General features: G+C 46.0%; 1 protein-coding gene and 1 non-coding gene across 2 annotated transcripts; one reads left to right on the top strand and one right to left on the bottom strand.

Annotated features, from left to right (window-relative positions):
• The first annotated feature begins 6 nt into the window (after positions 1-6).
• On the top strand, positions 7-2,235 carry LOC8034055. Its single transcript, XM_029971546.4, has one exon. The coding sequence runs from the start codon at positions 369-371 to the stop codon at positions 1,635-1,637; it is 1,269 nt and encodes a 422-aa protein (XP_029827406.2). The 5' UTR covers positions 7-368; the 3' UTR covers positions 1,638-2,235.
• Positions 2,236-17,954: 15,719 nt separating this feature from the next.
• Positions 17,955-18,027, bottom strand: Trnas-gga. Its single transcript has one exon. It is a non-coding gene; the product is annotated as a tRNA-Ser (tRNA).
• Positions 18,028-20,769: the final 2,742 nt, after the last annotated feature.

The following is a 20,769-nucleotide window of genomic DNA, read 5'->3' as shown; positions in this document are numbered from 1 at the left end:
GAACGACAGCTATTTATGAAAATTCGTATTCCTACATTTGCCTGTGAGAGTACGAAAGTTTAAAAAATAACAAATCGTAAGGAAGGATTTTATGATCAGTGGTTGATGGACGTGATAGAGCCAACATAAAGCCAAACATCCCCCTTGCATAAAGCCAGCCAACATAGCATAAGACCAAAAGTCAAAACAAACAAGATGGTGCCTTTCCATTTCAGGCTGCTCCAGTGTGCCTCCCGCCTGTCCTTGTGAATGCATTCGTTGCCTGTCAAGTTGCTAAAGTCGACTTTTCTCCGAACACGGGGTTCGGAAATGCACTCGTGCGTGCAAGCCTAAAAATCACTTCGACGACGTAGGACATCGCTTCAAGAATGGTTATGTGCTGTGTGCCCCGATGCCAGTCGGAGCAGGGCAAAACGAGCGTGTCATTTCACCAGTTCCCCGTTGACAACAAGCTGAAACTAAAATGGATCGCAGCCATCACGCACGGCGACCCCCCGACGTTCCGGGCTTTTCATTGCACCAAGGTTTGTGGTCTTCACTTCCGCAAGGACGACATTTTTACGCACGGTTCATCGAAGAGACGCGTTCGCGCGGGCGCGGTGCCAACTTTGTTCCTGCCGAAAAACGGCGCGTCCGGGCCCGACCACAGTACATCCTCGTCCCAGCAGCCTTTCCCGGTCAAGTTGACCGCTTCTGCAACCAGGTCCGATGAGTGTGCACCCTTGTTACACCAGGCCGTCGTTTCCGTCGGTCCCGCCGCTGACTCCGCAGAAACCATCACTCCCTCCATGGAACACGGATGTTCTTTGACTGTCCTTCCTAAAACGATCAAACGGGAGATCACCGAACCCGTCAATTCCGCGACGGAAGTGTCCTCGAGCGAATCCGCCGAGTCCATCCTCCCGTTGATGGAGCCCAACACCCTGAAGGTGGAAGTTCCGTCCATAGCCCTTCCTGTCGCCACCAGTAAAGCATTTCATTCATCCAGTGAGTCCGTGTCGGGGAACGATGAGTCAGCCGCTGTGCCGACTGTGCCTCGCGAGTCCTGTACAGTTGTGCAGCGCGCTACTGGAATCAAGCGGGGTGTCCAGTTTCAGTTGCCGTCGTCTATTAAGAAGGCCTGCCTCTTGTATGAGACAAAGCCGGGTCAATGCAGGTCGCTCGGCGTGACCACGGGGGGTAGGAAAGTGTACTACCCGCGGCAAGTGAGCACAAAGAGCTCCGGCGTTCAGGTCGACTCCCTCCACGACGAGCTCAGGGAGTGTCGCAACCTGTTGGCTCGGGCGGAACGCGAGAAAGACGACCTCCGAAAGCAGGTGCTGCGAGCTGAGACTAAACTGGTCACTCTGGACAGGGACCCAACGTACCAGGCCTTTCGGGCAGTTACGAATGCCGCGTCGTCCTGGGATCCGAGGTACCAGGCCTTCGGGGCGGTCACGAATGCCGCTTCGGCGCAGTTCATCCTCGACCAGCTGCTGAGCTTCAACAAGGAGAGGCCCACCTGGCACGAGAGCACCGTCAGTCTCTGCGCCACGTGGCGGCACGTCGACCGCAAAGGCTACGAGCACGCCCGTGCCTGCGGCCTCCTCAGCCTTCCGAGTAGCGCCACCCTCGCTAGGTACAACCTGCCGCCGTGACCTTCGTCTCTACCTTGAGGAGTGGTCGTCATCCTTATGAGACTTGGCTCGGCTGGCTTGGTCGTGAAGACTGTCCCAAACCTGCTTGGAGAACTTGAGTTCTGGCACTGCCGTGCAGTTGTTACGTCACCTTCTGTTGCTGTATTAATTGCCCAATAAACCGGTGCGCCGAGAAACTGAGACAGAGGAGGAGACGAGAGTGCGCGCGGACGTCAGAACGCCGAGCTCTGGTTAGAATGATTGGGGGGTAGACTTTAAACTAGCTTCCATTGCCTCCACCGTATTCGCCGAATGCATTCGAATGTGAGAGCCAAATGCCGGACGCTGGCTTTCTGTCCACTAACGCGTTTGATGAGTGCAGTGGAGACAAAGGCTGCCTTTATCTCCACTGCATTCGTTGAAGTCATTAGGAGAATACTAAAGCAAAACGCCAGATGCCGGCGTCCCGCATTCGGACGCATTCGACGAGTACGGTGGAATCAAAGGCCGCTAGCTTTAGGCCTACCCTCTAATCGTCCTAACCATAGCTCAGCAATCTGATGTCCTAGCGCACTCTCGTCTCTTTCTCTCCCTTAGTTTCTTGGCACACACAAGTTAATGTGTGTTTTGCCAGGCGTTTTGTTGCTCTTAATTGGGGATGCGCACTGCTGTGTTGCTTGTAATTGGGGGATTCGTGCCGCAAACCTGCTGAGGTTTTACCGAGTTCAAATTTTTTAAACTTTGAACACAAAGTTCAAGAAAAGTTTGATAGAAGTTTGACTATCATGCACATGTGCAGAAATTGGAAATCAGCAGATGTCGCTTGACGGAGGAAGGTAACAGGCTAACTAAATCACTAAAAGATTTTATGTTCGCCCTTTTTTGTATAAGCACAGCTAGTAGTTCTTTTTAATTTAGAATAAACTTGCCGTAAAATACCGTGGCGCCCACTTCGGCCAATTACCCACTGCCGAAACTTGGGAGTTCTGCAAATTATATGTTAAGCACCCACCCCCTCCAAACCAGGGGCATCAGCCGAAAATATTCACCCTGTTGAGGCAGATAGCATGTGAAAATAAATGTGCTTTCTCCGATTCCGTTCATCCTGCCTTCAAAGCTCTTTATTGGCTGCCTTCTTGGTTTTTACTGATTTGAGAGGAAAAGCGCCCATACCTAGAATAACCCAGCTTTAAGTGAAAATGGGGTGGACACCTCCCTCGTATTTTATGGTATGTAGAAATGATCGTTTTAACAAAATTTGAAATGTTTGCGTTAAAGTCAGGTAACACTGTGTAAAAGTTGAGCTTTGTTGAATTTTGTTATATGTTTGAAGGTTTGGTGAACTATTCCAGGTTCAACATTGAGCCTTGCTGTTCTTTGCATCACCTGCATATGCACATTCAAATAGCGGAAGTGGGTAGCCAGGGTAGAGGCTTGAGATAGTACATGACATACAGGAGAGGTTACAGGCAAATGTTTGTGTAGTAAGTATGAGTTACACTCGAGACATATTAGGAGAGAAATTTCTATGTTTTCTGTTCAAACTGACTTCGTATCGGCTTGGACAAAAAGTACTGGCCTAGGGATTCCCAGTTGGAAGATCTGCATTTCTTCATTATTCTGGGGCATCATTTCTCACGAGGTACAAACATATTCTTTTACAGCGAAGCTGTTAAGGGCTAGTTTCCCCAGTACTATGTCCGTGGGCAAACAAATGGCCACACTAAACTCTGGACAGCTACCGCCATTTATGAGCGACGGCGGCAACCAGATAACCAGCTTGCCGGTTGTCTGGTTGCCGCTGTCGCTCATAGATGGCAACTTTTCCAGCCTTTCCACTCTGGCTCGCCGTCTTGCGGCCGGCCATTACTTCATTCCCCACCATAGCACAGCTTCGCTGGTCTTCCTTCTTCACCAGGGTGGAAAAGCTGAGTTTCATCTTGAATTATGTGAAAGGGATGCATGAAATGCACAACCAATGACTTCAATCACTTCAGTGGCCTAACCAGTCGTGATCTTTTTGGATATCCTGGTACTGTCTCGCAGGATGTCTAAGACATCTTTACATGGCAGTGTGCTGTCACTAAGCTGAATACCCCCAGGAAACCATGTGGCCTCCATCAGAATTTACGGTGATTGATGGCTCGGGCTGCAAAACCCAGGGATCATGGGTTCAACGCGCCTGTCCCTGCCCGTTTCGATTTGTATGAGCATCGTACCGGCGTGCGGTCGTGCATTACTACTGTGTGATGCACGTTAAAGGGGCACTTAGTTGTATTTTGAGATCGTCTTGGCGCGAACTCAACGTATTCGACCTAAGCATCTTATAAGAACCAAAGTTACAACCCCCCAAACGATGTTTTTTTTTTCCAGGCAATTTAATATGGCGTCAGAGGCCTACCGAATTAATATTTTGCTACAGAGTCACGTATATTTTTAATAAAGCCAAGAAACGCAACTGCTCGAAACCGAAACCCGCGCACGAAGGTCGGAGAGCGCCGGGAGCCACGTGGCAACACCCGACCGCGCTTTTTTTTGGCCGCGCGCAGCAGACGCCATTACAGCGTTCGCAGTTATGTTTGTTCCGCTCGCTCTTCTGTTCTTCAAGATGAGTTGTTTTGTACGTTGAAGAGTTGGGAATAAGTAGTGAGTGCCCGTAATGAATGCCCGTGATCGGCTCCGAAAAGAATGACCCCATGATGTTGCATGCCTCACAGGTTCTGGATCCAAAAGTGACATTGTGCGGCAGAGTCTGCACAAGTTTCCGAAAGGTCAAAGGGATCGGGACCAATGGCTGGCTGCAATTCCTGTGGAACAGTTACGGGCACCTCGGAAAGCGGCCGCTACTCGATTTATATGCTCCTTGCATTTTGTGGAAAATTGCGGCTACGTCAGAATTAAGTATGGTATCACTCACGCGAAATGTGTTGACATAAAAGCGGAACAAGGGCTACAGCCAGGGCGGAGAGTGAAAATCAAGATGGCTTAAATCGTGATTTAAATCAGACCGGTTTTGTAAGGATGATTTAAATCAAACCTTGCCCCAAAAATAATCACTAATATAGATTTTTTTTTTCTGTTTTTTCTTTATTATTCGATGTTGTCTATATGGCCATATATCCTTTATTTAAATCAAAGGATCATCACACAAGAAAGATTTACACCGGACTGAACACGAGAACAATCAGTAGCCTTCGAAGCAAATCGATGCGTTGAGCTTTATTTCTACCCCCGACTTCGTTTGTCAGTTACGTCACATCTTTTTTGCAATGAGATCAGAACGCAAAGTATAGAAACGAAAACGGAGGAAGTACTGTCGCAATGCAAACAAATCAGATTGCGAAAAAAAAAAAAAAAAAAAGCCAATACAGCTTTTTCGCTAACAAAAAAAAAAAAAAAAAAATAAGCTGTTTTTGTTCCAGTACGGCGGAGTTTTCATGAACAAAAACGTTGTTAAAATTGCAGTAATTCTTTTTTTTTTCCGCATTGTTTTCACTGGTCGGAAGAATTGATCAAACAACCTGCTGTGTTTAAAAATGCATATAGCGATAAATATTCAATATTTTCTAGCTACAGGGATATTAGTCTGACTTTAATAAAATAAATCTAACTTTATTTATTTATGTATTTACAGCAGAGCGACTTGATGTGAGGTGTGTACACTGTCAACCGTAAACAAACGAATAACCTTTTTTTTATTACATTTTTGTGATTGCCATCAAAACTACTAGTGCGGTGGAAATTGCTCATTCGGGGCACAAAGTTATGCGATAAAAGTTTGACGCTGGTCAACCCCATCTCTAATGGCGAATTCCACAGGTCGTTTTGGAGCGCGCCGGGATCGACTTTTCTGGAGCGAGCCTATTTCACTGGGCGGTCGGGATCGAGACCGACGTGTTTCACTGGTCGTTTTGGATTAGCTCCCGCTCCAGATCTCGATCTGGATCCGAGAAAAGTCGCTCCCACGATTTCGGTGGATTCAACCGGAAGCCAGCCGGGCCAGCCCTCAGCGCACACACGTGACTTCCTTTCTCGTGGGGCATCTCGCTTCGCGCTAACTCTGTTGCATGGTGTACCGCCTGCGTGAGAGAGGCGCCTAAAACCTTGGTAGCACTACGGATTTTATATATTAATTCGAGGTGAGCTTTTCTCCGGACATGCTCAAAAGTGAGTGAACTTTTCTCCGGTGAGCTTTTCTCCGGACCCGAACAAAATTGGGTGAGCTTTTCTCCAGTCAGATTTTCGCCGGGATTCGACATTTAGACAGTGTAATAGGCGCTAGAATTTCGTTGCACGCGGTAGCCCTTTAAGTTATTGTGCTAAGCACAAACATTAGCTAAATTTTCTATCTAAAAGTTTTCAAGAAAAGCAACTTTGTGTAAATATTTCTGTCCAACGTTTTTTACAACAGCCTTCTAAAAAATCATGGCACAAAGCTTGCCAGCATATTCTACAAGCAGGAGACAGTGCAACAAAGCCATTGTTTTAATTTTATCATCATGCAATTGAAGTCTTTGCCAATTAAAACAATTTGTACTAGACATTTTTTTTTCAGAAATATTAGACTTGTCGCGCTCTAATTTACGATGTGTTAAACACTGAAAAAACGTATTCTGACACAAGCTCTAGATCAAAAGATACTGTAAACAAAATTGTGTAGTAAAAAAAAAAAGGTGAATTTTGAGAAAACAGAGAAAAGGTTCTCAAAACATGCCTGCAAAAAGTCTGGACAGGAAGCTTTGAATCAATGTAACAGTATATAATTGTGCACTTCTTAAGTGTAGTACACGCAATACATGTTGGTGGCTTATAGATTAAAAAAAAAAAAAAACTAAAACAACTTTTTTTCGTGTGTTTCAAGATTAGAGTTTAGTAGTGGTTCTGCAGTGGCTGAATTTGTAGTCTACAGTGGACGCACCTGATGCCCTCTAGGACTGACAAAGGCTTGCCACTTTCTACTAGATAAACATACAATACAGTTTTACATAAGAATTTCTAGTTGCCTCCGTGTGGAACGAGACCCATAAAAGAGGCGCGACTTTTGTGTTGGCACAAACACTGGAACATATTTTTGTGCATGCAGTACACAGCCAGGAGCAGCTGCCCTGAGTTGGCAGGCCGAGAACAGCTGGTAGTGAATTCCGCGAGGACTCGCGAGGGTTGGTCAGCACTGACCAACCCTCGCGACTTTCCTGAAGTCTCTAAAGAGAACGAGCGGTAGACAGAATCTGGGCGGCCAAGGGTGTGGTTTGCGAGGGCTCGGAAGATAACGCTGAGCATGAAGGCTTGAGCTAAGCCTTTGTTATGTGACAACTACTAAGCAAGGTAAAATTTTTTTCTAAATCAATCAATCATTTATTTGATTTAATGCAGAATAATTTGATTTAAATCATTAGCGAAAACTTTGTGACTCTTTATCACTACGCGTATTTTTATTTTAAACATGGCAGATTGATTGATCAATCCATCTGATCACTGTGATGATGATGATGATTATGAGTTTATTGGCGCAGCAGCAACGAGGGCCATAATGCGCCAAACTTAACGTATTTAGAGCTTACTATAACAAAAGTTTACTTTGAGGCTACATATTTACAAATGGTATAAATATCCAGTTTGTTTTAAAAAGTCTAAGACACGGCTGAAAGGAACTAACGGTTTATCGCCAAGCGAAAACGAGGGATGAAATGGGAGATGATCCCTAAAAAGTTCGAGAAAACATGATTGACGGAGTGGTTTGTGGGACGAACAATGCCACAAAATGTGCAACACGGTCAGAAGCTCTCCACAATGTTCACATAGTGCAACATCTTCACCACGAAGCAGATACTGATGTGTCACGCGGGCGTGACCTATTCTTAGACGGCGCAGAAGAACCTCCACACGACGTTCCCTGTTATATGAGCTCTCGCAAACGCCCAGAATGGGCTTGATAATGTGAAGTTTATTGTTGCTCTCGGTATCCCATTCCAGCTGCCATTTAAGAAAAATAGATTTCCTCAGAAGCGGTTTCAAATCTTGGTAAGTTAAGCAATTGAATGTTGTAGATGAGCCTCGAGCAGACACGGCCAATTTATCCGCCTCTTCATTGCCCAAAATCCCAACGTGGCTTGGCACCCAGCAGAACTTAATGTCCCGACCGCGTCGCAGGGCGCTGTTGATCTTACCATGTAGACGTTGTGCAAGGAGGTTCTTTGTGGGCATCAGGGAGGACACAGCCAATAAGGCACTTTGTGAGTCGACAAAAATTACAGCTTTCATTATGCTATTGTCGAGTATATGTTCGACCGCTAGTAAAATAGCATAAAGCTCTGCGGTGAAAATGCTTGCCCTAGAGTCAACTTGTGTGGCTTTGCTGTAGGAGGTGGAATACAGAGCACACCCTACAAAAGACGACGATTTTGACCCATCTGTATAACACTCCAGGTAGTCTGCATATTTTTGTTGCAAGGAGAGGAACTTCTGCCGGAGAATTTGTGGTGAAATGACCCTCTTACTGTATTTTGCGAGTGACCAGTCACATAAAATCGGCAGAGCATCCCAAGGAGCAACCCTACGAGTGTTTTTAAGCAAGGGAATCTCATGGAGGGGGATATTAAGGGATTGACAAGTACTTTGCAAACGGAGGCTTAATGGTCTAACAATGCTCGGCTTGTTTTCGAAAAGCTGTGAACTTCTGCAAGTATGAAGGACACTGTAGGAGGGATGTTTTGGATTTGAAAATACTTTGTAAGCATAAGAGACGCTGAGGTACTGCCTCCGTTTCTCGAGGGACATTTGATGCGTATCAGCATACAAACTCTTCACAGGAGATGTGCGAAATGCACCTGTAGAAAGTCGTAGTCCAAGGTGGTGAATTGGGTCAAGAGCAGATGGCCGCGCTGACCCATATACTACTGCACCATAGTCGAGGCGGGATCGAACTAAGGAGTTATACAGTTGCAGGAGACAGCGCCTATCAGAACCCCACGACATATGCGACAGCACCTTTAGGATGCTTGATGACATCAAGCATTTCCGTTTTAAAGTTTTCAGGTGGGGCACAAGGGTAAGTTTCTTGCCAAAAATCACACCCAAAAATTTGTGTTCTTGCTGGACTGATATTTTAATGCTATTAAGATGCAAGGAAGGATTAAGAGACAATCCCCGGCGTAATGAAAAAGGAACGCAGACTGTTTTTTTCAGGAGAAAACTTGAAGCCATTTTCGTCTGCCCACTTACACATTCTATTGATTGTAAGTTGCAACTCTCGTTCACAACAGGAGAGGTTACAGGAAGACACAGAGATCTGCACATCATACACATATAGAAAGTAAGTTACTGATGATGGCACAACCTTAGCTAGACTGTTAATCTTTACCGCAAAGAGGGTAACGCTCAGCACTCCTCCTTGGGGAACACCATTTTCTTGAGAGAAAACATCTGACAGTGTGGAGCCCAATCGGACTTGAAAAGTTCTTTCGCTGAGGAAGCTCTGTATGCACTGAAGCATGCGGCCCCGCACACCACAGTCGTACAAGTCACGAAGTATTCCGTACCTCCATGTGGTATCATATGCTTTGTGTAAATAAGAAAAACACTGAGACACAATGCTGCCGGTGTACAAATGCCTCACGTATAGCCGTCTCTAGACGAACCAAATGACCCGTGGTCGCTCGTCCTTCCCGAAAGCCGCACTGGCTATACATAAAAAAATTCTCAGTCTCTAAGAAATGGACAAGACGACGATTCACAAGCCGCTCATAAGTCTTTCCTAAGCAACTTGTGAGTGCGGTGGGGCGATAGCTTGTAGGAATGGAAGGGTCTTTCACTGGTTTCAAAAAAGGGATTATGTGGGCATGTTTCCAGCAACGAGGAAAGGCAGCAGCTTGCCATAGATGATTAAAAAAAGTTAACAGACCGTTCGTAGATTCACGGGACAGTTTCCTCAACATTTCATAGTGGAGTCTGTCTGGCCCTGGTGCAGACTGCTTCTTTGCACCAAGAGCAACCTTGAGTTCGCACATTGCGAATGGACTATTGTAAAAATATGAACCACCCTCCGACATCGAGATGGGCTGCTTTTCAACAGTCGACTGAAACTTCTTGAATTTTTCGCTAAAATTAGAGGAGCTACTAATAAGCTGAAAATGCTCCCCGAGAACATTTGCATGGTCTTGCAAATGTTCTCGGGCAATACAGAGGGGGAAGAAAACAGAGGAGTTCGGAAAGAATGGTAATCTCCTCGAACTTTCCGCAGGCGATCCCACACTTCTCTAGCTGGAACAAAGCTATTCAGAGAAGATATATATTTTTTCCATGATTTTTTTTTTCTTCGCCTGTTTCCGTGTCCAACGTGCCTTGGCCCTACATTTTTTTTAAATTCAATCAGGATAAAAGCAGTGGGATAACGGCGAAATATACGCCATGCTTGGTTCTATTTCCTGCGAGTGACAGTGCAGTCCTCATTCAACCAGGGTTTCCATCTCCGGGGTAGGACACCGGATGTTTGAGGAATAGAAGATGCAGCAGCATTAATTAGACATTCAGTGACAAACACTGTCGCTTCCTCGGGGGACATACTGCGAAAGAGCGATGGATCCAGTACGGCATTTTAACCAAAAAGGGCCCAGTCAGCCTTCTCTAACTTCCACTTTGGAAGGCGGGTCGCAAGCGAAGGAAGGGGTATTGAGCTTTCTAAAATTATCGGGAAATGATCGCTGCCAAATGGATTATCTAAAACCTTCCATGAAATGCACGGAAGTAAAGCTGGTGATTATATGGAAAGGTCTATTGATGTAAAGGTGTTATGAGCAGCACTAAAAAACGTTGGCTCCTTTTTATTCAGGAGACAGAGCCCGGAGGATAATAAAAGTCGTTCTATAACTCCACCATCGGGAATCCTGACGAACACTACCCCACAAAGGGTGGTGGGCTTTAAAATCACCTAAACTTAAAAAAAGGTTTAGGCAGCTGATCTATGAGTCCTTGTAGCTCGTGGAGCTGCAGTGGAACGTTGGGTGGCAGGTAGAGAGAGACGAGGGTGATGAGTCGGTCAAGGAGAACGCGAACTGCCACTGCCTCGAGTGGTGTTTGTAGAGGAACCTGAGCACACACAACCCCGCTCTGCACTACTACTGCGACACCGACAGAAGGGGTGGGAGAAAGGCGGTCCTTCCTAAAAACCCGGTGACGGCGTAAGACCTGAGTGTGTTTGTCATTCAGATAGGTTTCCTTCAAACAGAGTGCCACAGGGTGAAGCTCATCGAGAAAAAAATTAACGTCATCAATATTACGAAGAAGGCCGCGGCAGTTCCATTGCATGATACCCCATTGTTTACTCATAGCAGTGCTAAAATTAAAATAAACTTTAACTTATAAACTACAAGAATGGGTAAAAATGGGTTACTAAGGTTTAAAATCATTTTTTTATGCTCGGGGCGTTTTTCTTTTTCGCGCAATCATTCTGCTTCCCACTAGAGGTAGTGGGAGCAGCGAGGGAGGACTCCGATCCCGAGAGGATAGCCAGGGGGGGCAAACCCCTGCTCTGGGGTGGACGCTGGCGGGCCAGCACCCTCCCTGGGTTTGGAACGTGGTGCCGTTGGCACCGTTCCCATGGGTTTGGATGGGGACTCTGCCGGGACCCGCAGATCGTCTGGAGACGTCTGGGTTCCCAGCGATGCCATTACTGGCCGTGCAGGTCCCCTACGCACGACCTCGGCATATTCGCCTTTCGCCAAGGAAGAAACCCGTTTCTTTTGCTTCATGGTAGGGAATATTTTCCTTTGCCTTTAGAGTAAGGACTTATTACTATTGCTTCCACAATGGGCAGGAGGGAGAGTATGCCGGGTGCGGACCGTCACAGTTCGCGCATTTTGGATTGTTCTCACAAGTGTCAGCAACATGCTCTCTGCTGGAGCACTTGGCGCAAGTGTCGGCTCCCCTACAGCTCCGTGACCCATGGCCGAACCGTTGGCACTTAAGCACCTCTGAGGGTTCGGTACATAGGGCCGTACACGGCACCGTAGGTAGCCAGCCTTCAGAGTTTCTGGTAGTGTGGTCGAATCAAAGGTCAGAATGACGTGTTTGGTTTTCCGTTCAACACCGTCTCGGCGGATGGTGATGCGGCGCGCAGCTACCACCCCTTGGCCAGAGAGGCCCTCAACGATCTCTGCCTCAGATGTTTCAAGTATGTCATCCGCAGAGATGACTCCCTGTACGGTGTTCAGCTTGCGATGAGGTGTTACACTGACTTTGTAATCTGTGACGGAGTTCAAAACTAGGAGAGATTCACTTTGTTGTTTTGTATTAGTTTCGACAAGAAGGTCACCCGATGCCATCTTTTTGGCATTAAAATTTATTCCAATAATACCTTCAAACACCTTTGATACGAGAAAGGGGGATAATTTTGCAAGTGGCTCTTCGTCCTCTGAGTGAAGAACTAGAAACTTGGAAATTTTATAAATTCAATATGCTGTGCAGGATGGTCTTTTACTTCGGTGCGGACCTTTTTCAGGGCCCGATCAGTGTTTTTTTGTTTGGAAACCATATAGATGGGAAGGGAAGTTCAGTGCCCGGGTGCACCGCCCACCACGGAGCCCAACAAGGGGGTAGGTAATGTGCCATAGCAAGAAGGGCTTGGCTGACACAACTATATGCTGCCCGGGCACTATAACCTAGTGTGGTTGCAGAGACAGGACCTGTTTACACTCAAGGTTGGCCCTTGCCGCCTAAGAAGGTGAAAAAGGAAGGAAGAGAGAGTAGAAGAAAAGAGAAAGAGGTGGAAGAAAAAGTGAAAGAAGGAAGAAGAGGGCAGAAGAGGCGACTGACTGAATCATTCTGGTCGGGCCAAGCCAGGACACCCGTCTACGACAAGCAGGGGTCGAAGCGGTGTATTACCTTGCCCGGGAAGCCCCGAAGGGTCCAAACATACCCCGGGCTCAGCTCAACCACCAGGGTCCCCCTTTCCCCGGACACGGGTTAAGCCACGCACAGCCAGACGTGGGTGGGCGAACCCACATGGCTCGGGGTTCGTAGTGACGCCACTCACCAAGCACCTACTAAAGTAGGTGCCCCCTGCGTGCGGGTATGGTGGCCCACGTGGCTGGGGTCCGTGGTGACGCTACTCACTAAGTACCTAGCACCTAAGGTGCAGGCGCCCCCTGCGGGGCTCGGGGTCAGTGGAGACGCCATTCTCCAAACACCTGCTTTCACAGGTGCCCCCTGCGGGGATCTGATCACTGATAACGCTGAGAAGAAATAATTACCGTAAATTCAAAGTACAGTTTAATTAGCAACGTTTTATAGATATAAGTACAACCCTAGTCATATAAAGGACAAAAACAGCTTAATTTCTTAATTGGGGGAAGAGTTTTCTAAATTTTTTTTTATGATTTGCTTGCAACAGTATTTTGTCTTTCTTGTTGCTGTCTCTTTCACGTTTGATCTGCTCGCGTAAAACGTTATGTAACTAGCGAACGAAGTGGAAGGTAGAACGAAAGATCTACGATCCGATTCGATCAAAAGTGAAATGCTTTTTGCTCATTTCCAGCCTGATATAAATCTTTCTTCGATGCTTCTCGGATTTCAATACAAATCAAATAACACAGAAAGCATCAAATGATAGTCAAGCGGTAAATAAAAACTATTTTCTGATTCCTTCTTTACGTGAAAGGTTTGATTTAAACAGAATGTTAATGACTGGAAGGAAGCGCCGAAAGACGGGGACAAAAGAAGTAGGTAATGACGACACGAGGCGCACTCGCAACTGAAGGTTTATTGAAAAATACAGACTTAAATACTATGACAAACCACTTCATTTCCTGCCACCCCACTCTCTCTCTAAAAATAGAATCTCCTTATCTAACAATGCCACAGACGGCTCGCTGACGCACTTATCAACGCCCCTTGTTTTGATAATGAATGCTTCGTGTACTTCCCTTGTGGTTTTATCGCTGTGTCGTCCCAGGATGGCGGTGTTAGTAAACAATGGTGTGCATGGGCATCTAGCGCAATGTACTGCCAGATGCCCTGACGGCGTCTGTTTGACAGCTGACGCGTGTTTTAAATCATGATTAAATCTAGTCTCATTTAAATCACGTTTCAAATCATGATTTAATTCATCTTTATTTTTATTCCACACCTTGCTTCTAGGGCCTAGCCAATTAGGCACCAATAAACTTCTAACTAAGCAGGCTTTGAAACTTAAAAAAAAAGAAAAAAAAGAGGAGTTTTTTAAACACATTTGTGGTAATTTAACAATGACAAAATTATGTGAATAACTCTACTTAACATTTTTAGTGAAGAAACAAAGTTTAATTGCGATAAAGTATAGGCGGCAAAACACTTTACACCCCACCCCAAACCAATGTTTGAGACTTCTCTCATAAAAGGAGGCTACAGTTAATGACGTGTTTAACTTCTCAAAGCTCCTACTCTTTGTAAGCATTGTGTTTGTTTGTATTTTGAAGACTTTCCTTCACCAGGTAGACTTGAAACTTAAATTTCAATCAGGCTAATCTCTTCATATGTAAGGTTCTTCTTCATTGAGAATGCATATTTCCTTCTAATGGTTTCAAGTCTTCAATTCTTTTCTATTCGTTTCTCCATCTTGGTATCAACGGCGCCCCTTTATTTCTGTTGTTGAAATCTTGCTTGTGCCACATGCAGTGATCTGATTGCTGCGCCGTTCGCACCAAACTGTGCCAAAGGATTTACTTTGGTATACGTATACTTAGCCCAAAATCTATGAAATTTCAGCCGACATTGCGTCACAACTTGATTTCACTTCACTATAACTAAAAATATAATGGCTCAGGTCCCGCTACATGTCCGGATCGTTATGGTATAGATTGCGCAATTTTTCAGAAGTTTCTATCCTATTTGATATTTCTGTCAGGGGGAAACACTGACAGTATTTGGAAAATTTGCAATATCTTTGATGTTCGCAGTCTGCTCTCGCTGGTAAGATATCTTTATTAAATGCCCCTCTCGCCGTGTTCTTTTGTACCGCAGTGAAGCGACAGCCGCGAAGCAGCATCGCGATTTGGCTTATCTTGCTTCGCCGCAGCGCATCCGAGCGCTAAAAGGAAAGCACACAAAGTAGCAGTAAAAATTTTTGAATAAAACTGCGGCTATTATTTATAAAAGAACAACAAAACCTTCAGATCTGGGGATATCTTTTTTTTAAATACGAGATTTGGCAAGTGTACTAGCAAAAAAGTTTATACAAGGTGTTCTTTTTTTAATCGAAAACAAATTTCTTTAAAAAAAGAAAGTCGTGAAAGCTACACAAATGCGGTCTGCGCAAGTGAGTTATACGGCCAGGCGGACATTATGTACAAGAGAGAATGCAACTATGAGATGACTAATTAACGAAAATTCACTAGCTACTTCTTAATCAGACGTTTTAGGGCACATGTTTGTATTAAAGAAATGAAAGCCCTGTTTTTAAAAAATCCTGGATCAAGCACGCAGTTCGAGTTATTCATTGTCAAGTTTTGTTCTGGAAATCTTTCGAAAAATCGGTGGATTAACAGAGGTCTCGTGAGTTGTACGCTGGCGCCATCTTATAGAAGTGGCGAAAACCTTTGCCCATAAAGTTCCCCTAGACGAGAGGGATGGCGCTGCCTCCGCATCTCGGTCAGAGCCATATATGGGGCTCTGAGCGAAAGGATCTCGATTTATTCGGTTGCTCTATTCTCAGTCAGAGCTCTGTTCTGCCACAAGTAGACAATATTTTACTCAACTTTGCTTTCGTCATAACTCTTTTTTTTTCTTTTTTTACGATAAGCACGAGGTAAAAATAAACGAAAAGTCGGACGATTACTCCTATGCTCTGTTTTACATTCCCATTAACTTAGATGTTGTTTTTGGATCTGTTGTCTAATCACTTACCTCTTGCTTTTATTGCTAGGCACGAAAAGAAAAACACCAAAATGAATCTAACTCTCGTAAGTAGACAATAATGACAATAATGATTAAAAAAAATAACAGAACAGTGTGAAACACATTGATAAAAAAAAGTGAGGAGTTTATTATAAGATTGTGCGTCTATTGTTTTGAATCAAATAATGCAATGTCATCCCTATAATGCGTTTCACGATAACTTGGTGAACTGTGGAGGCTGCGGCCCCCGCGACCCCTTGCCTCCGAACGGAGTGACTCGAGTCGGAGTCATCGGAGCGCCTACTGAACGGCAAAAAAAACCCGCTGCTCCAAACCTGCTTCTACGCAATTTCCGCGTCCTCCCATGCGCCAGACGGTCTCCGAATAAACTGGAAGCAGACGACGGCGAGCACGATCGCTTTTATTTGACGCTGGTATTGAAGAAGTTTTGACAAGGTCGTTGAAGAAAAAGCGGGTGGTTGTACACATCAGCGCTGCTGTTCGAAGCGATGCAACGCGATCGAGCCCTTCGCTTGGTGGTGCAAAGGCAGCTACATTAAAGCCGACAAAAAAAAAAAAATGAAAGCCGTTTACAAATCCCTGTGACGCCGAATTGGAGCGCAGCTCTTGAGGAGTAGGGAAGGGTACTGAGGGAGGTCACGTCACCTGCGGGTAGTCACGTGACCCCGGGGCGGTCACGTGATCTTGGGGGAGGGGGCGTCACGTGACCTCGGGGGGGGGGGGGTCACGTGACCTTGGGGGGTGGTCACGTGACCTTGGGGGGTGGTCACGTCACCTCGGGGGGGGGGGGGGGGGGGTCACGTGACCTCGGGGGGGGGGGGGTGTCACGTGACCCCGGGGGAAGGGTCACGCGACCCCCCCCCCCCCCCCCCTCCCCGGTATCGCCGACGGCGACGCCGACGCCGCTCAGGCTGGAAACGGGCCCCTAAGAGCTGCGCTCTAAAACGTCGTCAGCACACGCAAAATATAGAGCTCGGCGAATCTACGCCGCTGGTTGCGATACTTTTATAGGGCCATACGTTTGTTCGGCCCTTCGTAACGAACTTCCTATTAAATGTATTCGTATATACACGGGAAGTTCAGCCGCGCTCGGCGATCAAGGGGTTGTCGGCCGAAGCGAGCCTCAGCCAACGTGCCCGCCGATTTAGCTACGCAAAAAAGTCGCGTTCATACCCTGCCTTGCTCTGTTGAGCGCGGACAGGAGTATCGTCAATATTACCGAGTTTCCGTGCAACGACGATCAAGACACGGCAGTCAAATGAACGTTTACGCTGTTTATTAGCATATTCAAACCAAAGAAAATACGGTCCAATGGATTTTCGAAAGAGCCTTACCTCAAAAAGAAATTGGAACGCGTTATTCGTCTTACCTTGAGCACTTTTCATTAACAAAAGCGAGCAAACCGCACACCCGCGACAGAACCGAAGCAGCTTTTCCCGCCATTTTGTTTTCTCTTTTAGCGCCGGAAATCGTCACCAGTCAGGAAATGACGTCATTTTAGCTCATTTGACTCTACGTGCACCGTCTCCAGACTCGGTGCTTCGGAGCTTGACTCCAAAGCCCCGGAGTTACGTGCACCGGAAGTGACTTTTGGTCGTCCAGTGGAAGGAGTTAGTGACTCCTTGACTCCGGGGCCGCTACTGAACGCACTGAACGCGCCCATTAAGAGCGCCGGAGTAAGGCACGTCATAACACTCCATGGTCCAGGCGACGTGGGCCTTGTTACCGCCACAGCAACGCCGCCGTCCGCGGCCAAAAGTAGTTCCAGGCTTCTTTTCCTTTGAACGGCAATTGAACTCTCGCGATTCCATCTCTATCGAGAAGATATCAAAAATAAGGAATAAATAACAAACAAATTAAGAGTTTCAATTATAGTGAAACAAAAAGAGTGACGCCAAAACCGCATCCGCTCCAGATTTTTTTTTTCTTGCAGCACCGTGGCCGTTGGCAATCGCAGCCGTGTAATCGACCGTTTCCGCTCAAAACATCGCACTGTGCCCTGGCATTAGCACCCGTCACAGATTCGCAGCTAATTTGAACGTTTGGTTGTCTCACTCGGGAGTTTTCGTAGACCGTTTTCCCAGCTCCGCTAGGCTCTCCGGAACGAGGCGCCACTATTGAGCTTGGGGGGTGTTAGCCTTGCCTGCAGAGTCCCGAATTTCGTAGAGGGTTAACTGTTCCCAAAGAGCTCGCTATTCTAGCGGACGAAAATGTTGCGGAGGTGGGCGTTCATCCAAAGTTGGTTGGTTTTGCAGCAGATGAATATCGGCCAGCAGACGACAGCCAGTTCCTCCGGGCCTCACATTTGGCGCAGTGACAAACACGCCCCGTGGCATAGTGTCACATGCCTCGCTCCGACGCTCTTATAGGCGATAATAAATCCTGGACAAGGAAGACAAGGCCAGACACAAATCTCCAAACACAAGTGACAGGTGCGTGACCGAAAACATCCGCCTGGTCCTGGTATCGAACCAGGAACCTCTCCATTTCCAGTGGAGCGCTCTACCAACTGAGCTAACCAGGAGTTAGAGGTCAATAGAACAAATGGGTTTTATCAGCTGCCACCTGTCTAACACGAGCAGGGTAAACGGCCTGCATTTTAAGGTTATGATGACATGCAAAAAATGCAAAAGTGTGAGAGAGCTCGACAAGAATGAAGATAATATTCCCAGGAGAAGGGCAGCGAGGGGGACGAAGGACAAACTCAAATATCCAGACACAGCTAAATGACTGGTGCGCAACCGAAAAAATCCGCCTGGTTCTGGTATAGAACCAGGAGTTTCTCCATTTCCGGTTCTACCAGAGTTAAACGTCAGTAGAGCAAACGGGTTTTATTACCTGCCACCAGTCTGACTCCTGGTCAGCTCAGTTGGCAGGGCACTCCACTGCAGTTGGTAGATCATTTCATCTGTGCTCGCTGTGTGCTTCGTGCGATGGACTGTGAGGCGATCCCGTCTACATCTACGGCCCCGACATCGGCAGCAGCGTCTACATCATACGGCGGCTTCCGCAGGCAAACGCGGCCGTCCACGCAAATACGCCACAGCCAAGCAAGCAGGCCAACGAATACGCAAACACACACACCTAATAAAATACCCACAGAAACAACTTTAATACATGTAGAAACATTGCTCAAAAACATTTCATCCACAGGATATTAATGCTTTCGCATTATGCTTTCGCATCGTAAGCAGTCTTAACTGTCTTCGGCCATGTTTTCTATTTTAGTTTTGTTTTCGGTGGCACACCAGTCACTTTTTTGGGCTTGAAGATTTGTCCGTTTTATGTCCCCCCTGTTGCCCTTCTTCAGGGATTATTATCGTGATTCTTGTCCAGCTCGCTTGTACCTTTGCATTAATTGCATTATCATCACAGCCTTAATATGCAGGCCGTTCACCCTTGTTGGTGTTAGGGCAGCTGATAACACCCGTTTACTCTACTGGCGTCTAACTCCTGGCTAGCTGAGTTAATAGAGCGCTCCACTGGAAGTGGAGAGGTGCTTGGCCTGATACCAGGACCAGGCGAAATTTTTCGGTGCCGTGCCAGTTGTGGTTGGAGATTTGTATTTGTCCTTTGTCCCCCTTGTTGTCCTTCTCTAGGGGATTATTATCGTCATTCTTGTCCAGTTCGCTTGCACATTTGCATTACTTGCATTATCATCATAACCTTAAAACGCAGGCCGTTCACCCTTGTTAATGTTGGACTGGTGGCAGCTGACAAAACCCGTTTGCTCCACAGACGTCTAACTCCTGATTAGCTCAGTTGGTAGAGCGCTCCACTGGAAATGGAGAGGTCCCTGGTTTGATATCAGGATCAGGCGGATTTTTTCGATGGCGCACAAATCGCCTCCGTGTTTGGAGATTTGTGTTTGCCCTTTGACCCTCTTGTTCCCCTTCAGAGATTATTATCGTCATTCTCTTCCAGCTCGCTGCACTTTTGCATTAATTGTGTTATCATCATGCTCTTATTGGGTCACAGTGGCCGTATTTTATCGGTTTGGTTCGGGTTCGGGTTCACGGCTTTCGGTTCAGTTCCGGTTCAGTTCCGGGGCGCAAAAAATATCGGTTCAAACCGGTTTGAACTGCTAAATTGATAATATATTTTCCGCGTTGTTCTGTCAATAGGCACTATTTACGCCGTGAAACGAGCTACTGTAAACGACTTACTTTTCGCCAGAACCTAATTCTTGCGGATTTCTTGGATCGCCTACAATTCACGAAAAATAGGTCCCGCGAACAATTTCGGTGAAATGTAAACAGATTGGAATTTATATTGAGATCTCACCGTTTCGTGAAAATTATAACCCACGAAATATTCCAAAACTCCAGCTTTGACCTACATCGGTAAATATTTAGCCCGCGAAAAATAAGTGGTTTACAGTATATAGTTTTTTTTTCTATCGTTTGTTCAATCCATTTTTATTTTCAGGTACCAGAATTATAAAATTCTATTATTTATTTCTACACAACAGGAAAAGAAAATCTCAAAACGTCGTGTTTATACGACTCAACATCCCTTTGTTTACCAGAGTCACATATATTGTACCTGAATCGAAATGTTTTCGCGAAGTGAGGTAGGTCGCCTAAAATACCCGTGATTCGTACAACTTTGCATCGCAGTATTAGAAGTTGAATTGTGGTTTTGCCCTTGAACTAAGGAATTAATTACAGTGCATAAAATCATGAAATGGGCACCTCGTCGCCATATATACCATAAAATGTGCTTTACGAAATACATTTTACATTATGTATATATATGATGACGACACGACTGAACTAAAAGCAGAACAATTTTCAAAATGTCACGAAAGTTAGAGGACAAGCCCTTCCAGTATATATTTTAAAGAAACTCTGAGCGACAATCAAAAGGCTTGTTTTTCAAACCAGCATTGTTTACACTCAGCGCCGTGATGCGGGCAACGAACCGTGCAGAAAGGAGTGACCAAAAATTGTTCACTCTAATCTATAAGCACCTTCGCACTGAGATCGAATCTGGCCTAAAACAGTGCTTACCCAAGTGAACATTTTCTTATACTGGATAAACTGGCATAGCCTGGATGTTGAGGTTTGTTCTTGACGAGAGGCCGGTAAATTTAATTTGAAAATGAGCATCGCCCTCGCTAATAGAACTAGAACAACGTGGTATTTCATGCTCTACTCGATTTGTAAGCTACTTAATTAGATTTCTTCTGACAGTTTGCGTGTGTAATAGTCATAGTTCCACCACTCGTATCAGTGTATTTTGTTTTTGTCCGACCCATAGACAC

The sequence above is a fragment of the Ixodes scapularis genome, unplaced genomic scaffold (genome assembly GCF_016920785.2).
Source record: "Ixodes scapularis isolate PalLabHiFi unplaced genomic scaffold, ASM1692078v2 PGA_scaffold10__122_contigs__length_95168666, whole genome shotgun sequence".
NCBI classification, from domain to species: domain Eukaryota; kingdom Metazoa; phylum Arthropoda; class Arachnida; order Ixodida; family Ixodidae; genus Ixodes; species Ixodes scapularis.
This window is presented reverse-complemented; position numbering and strand designations above follow the sequence as displayed.

Bases quoted from the DNA above. Each gene is read 5' to 3' on its own strand.
- LOC8034055 (XM_029971546.4), top strand. From the start codon at position 369: ATGGTTATGTGCTGTGTGCCCCGATGCCAGTCGGAGCAGGGCAAAACG.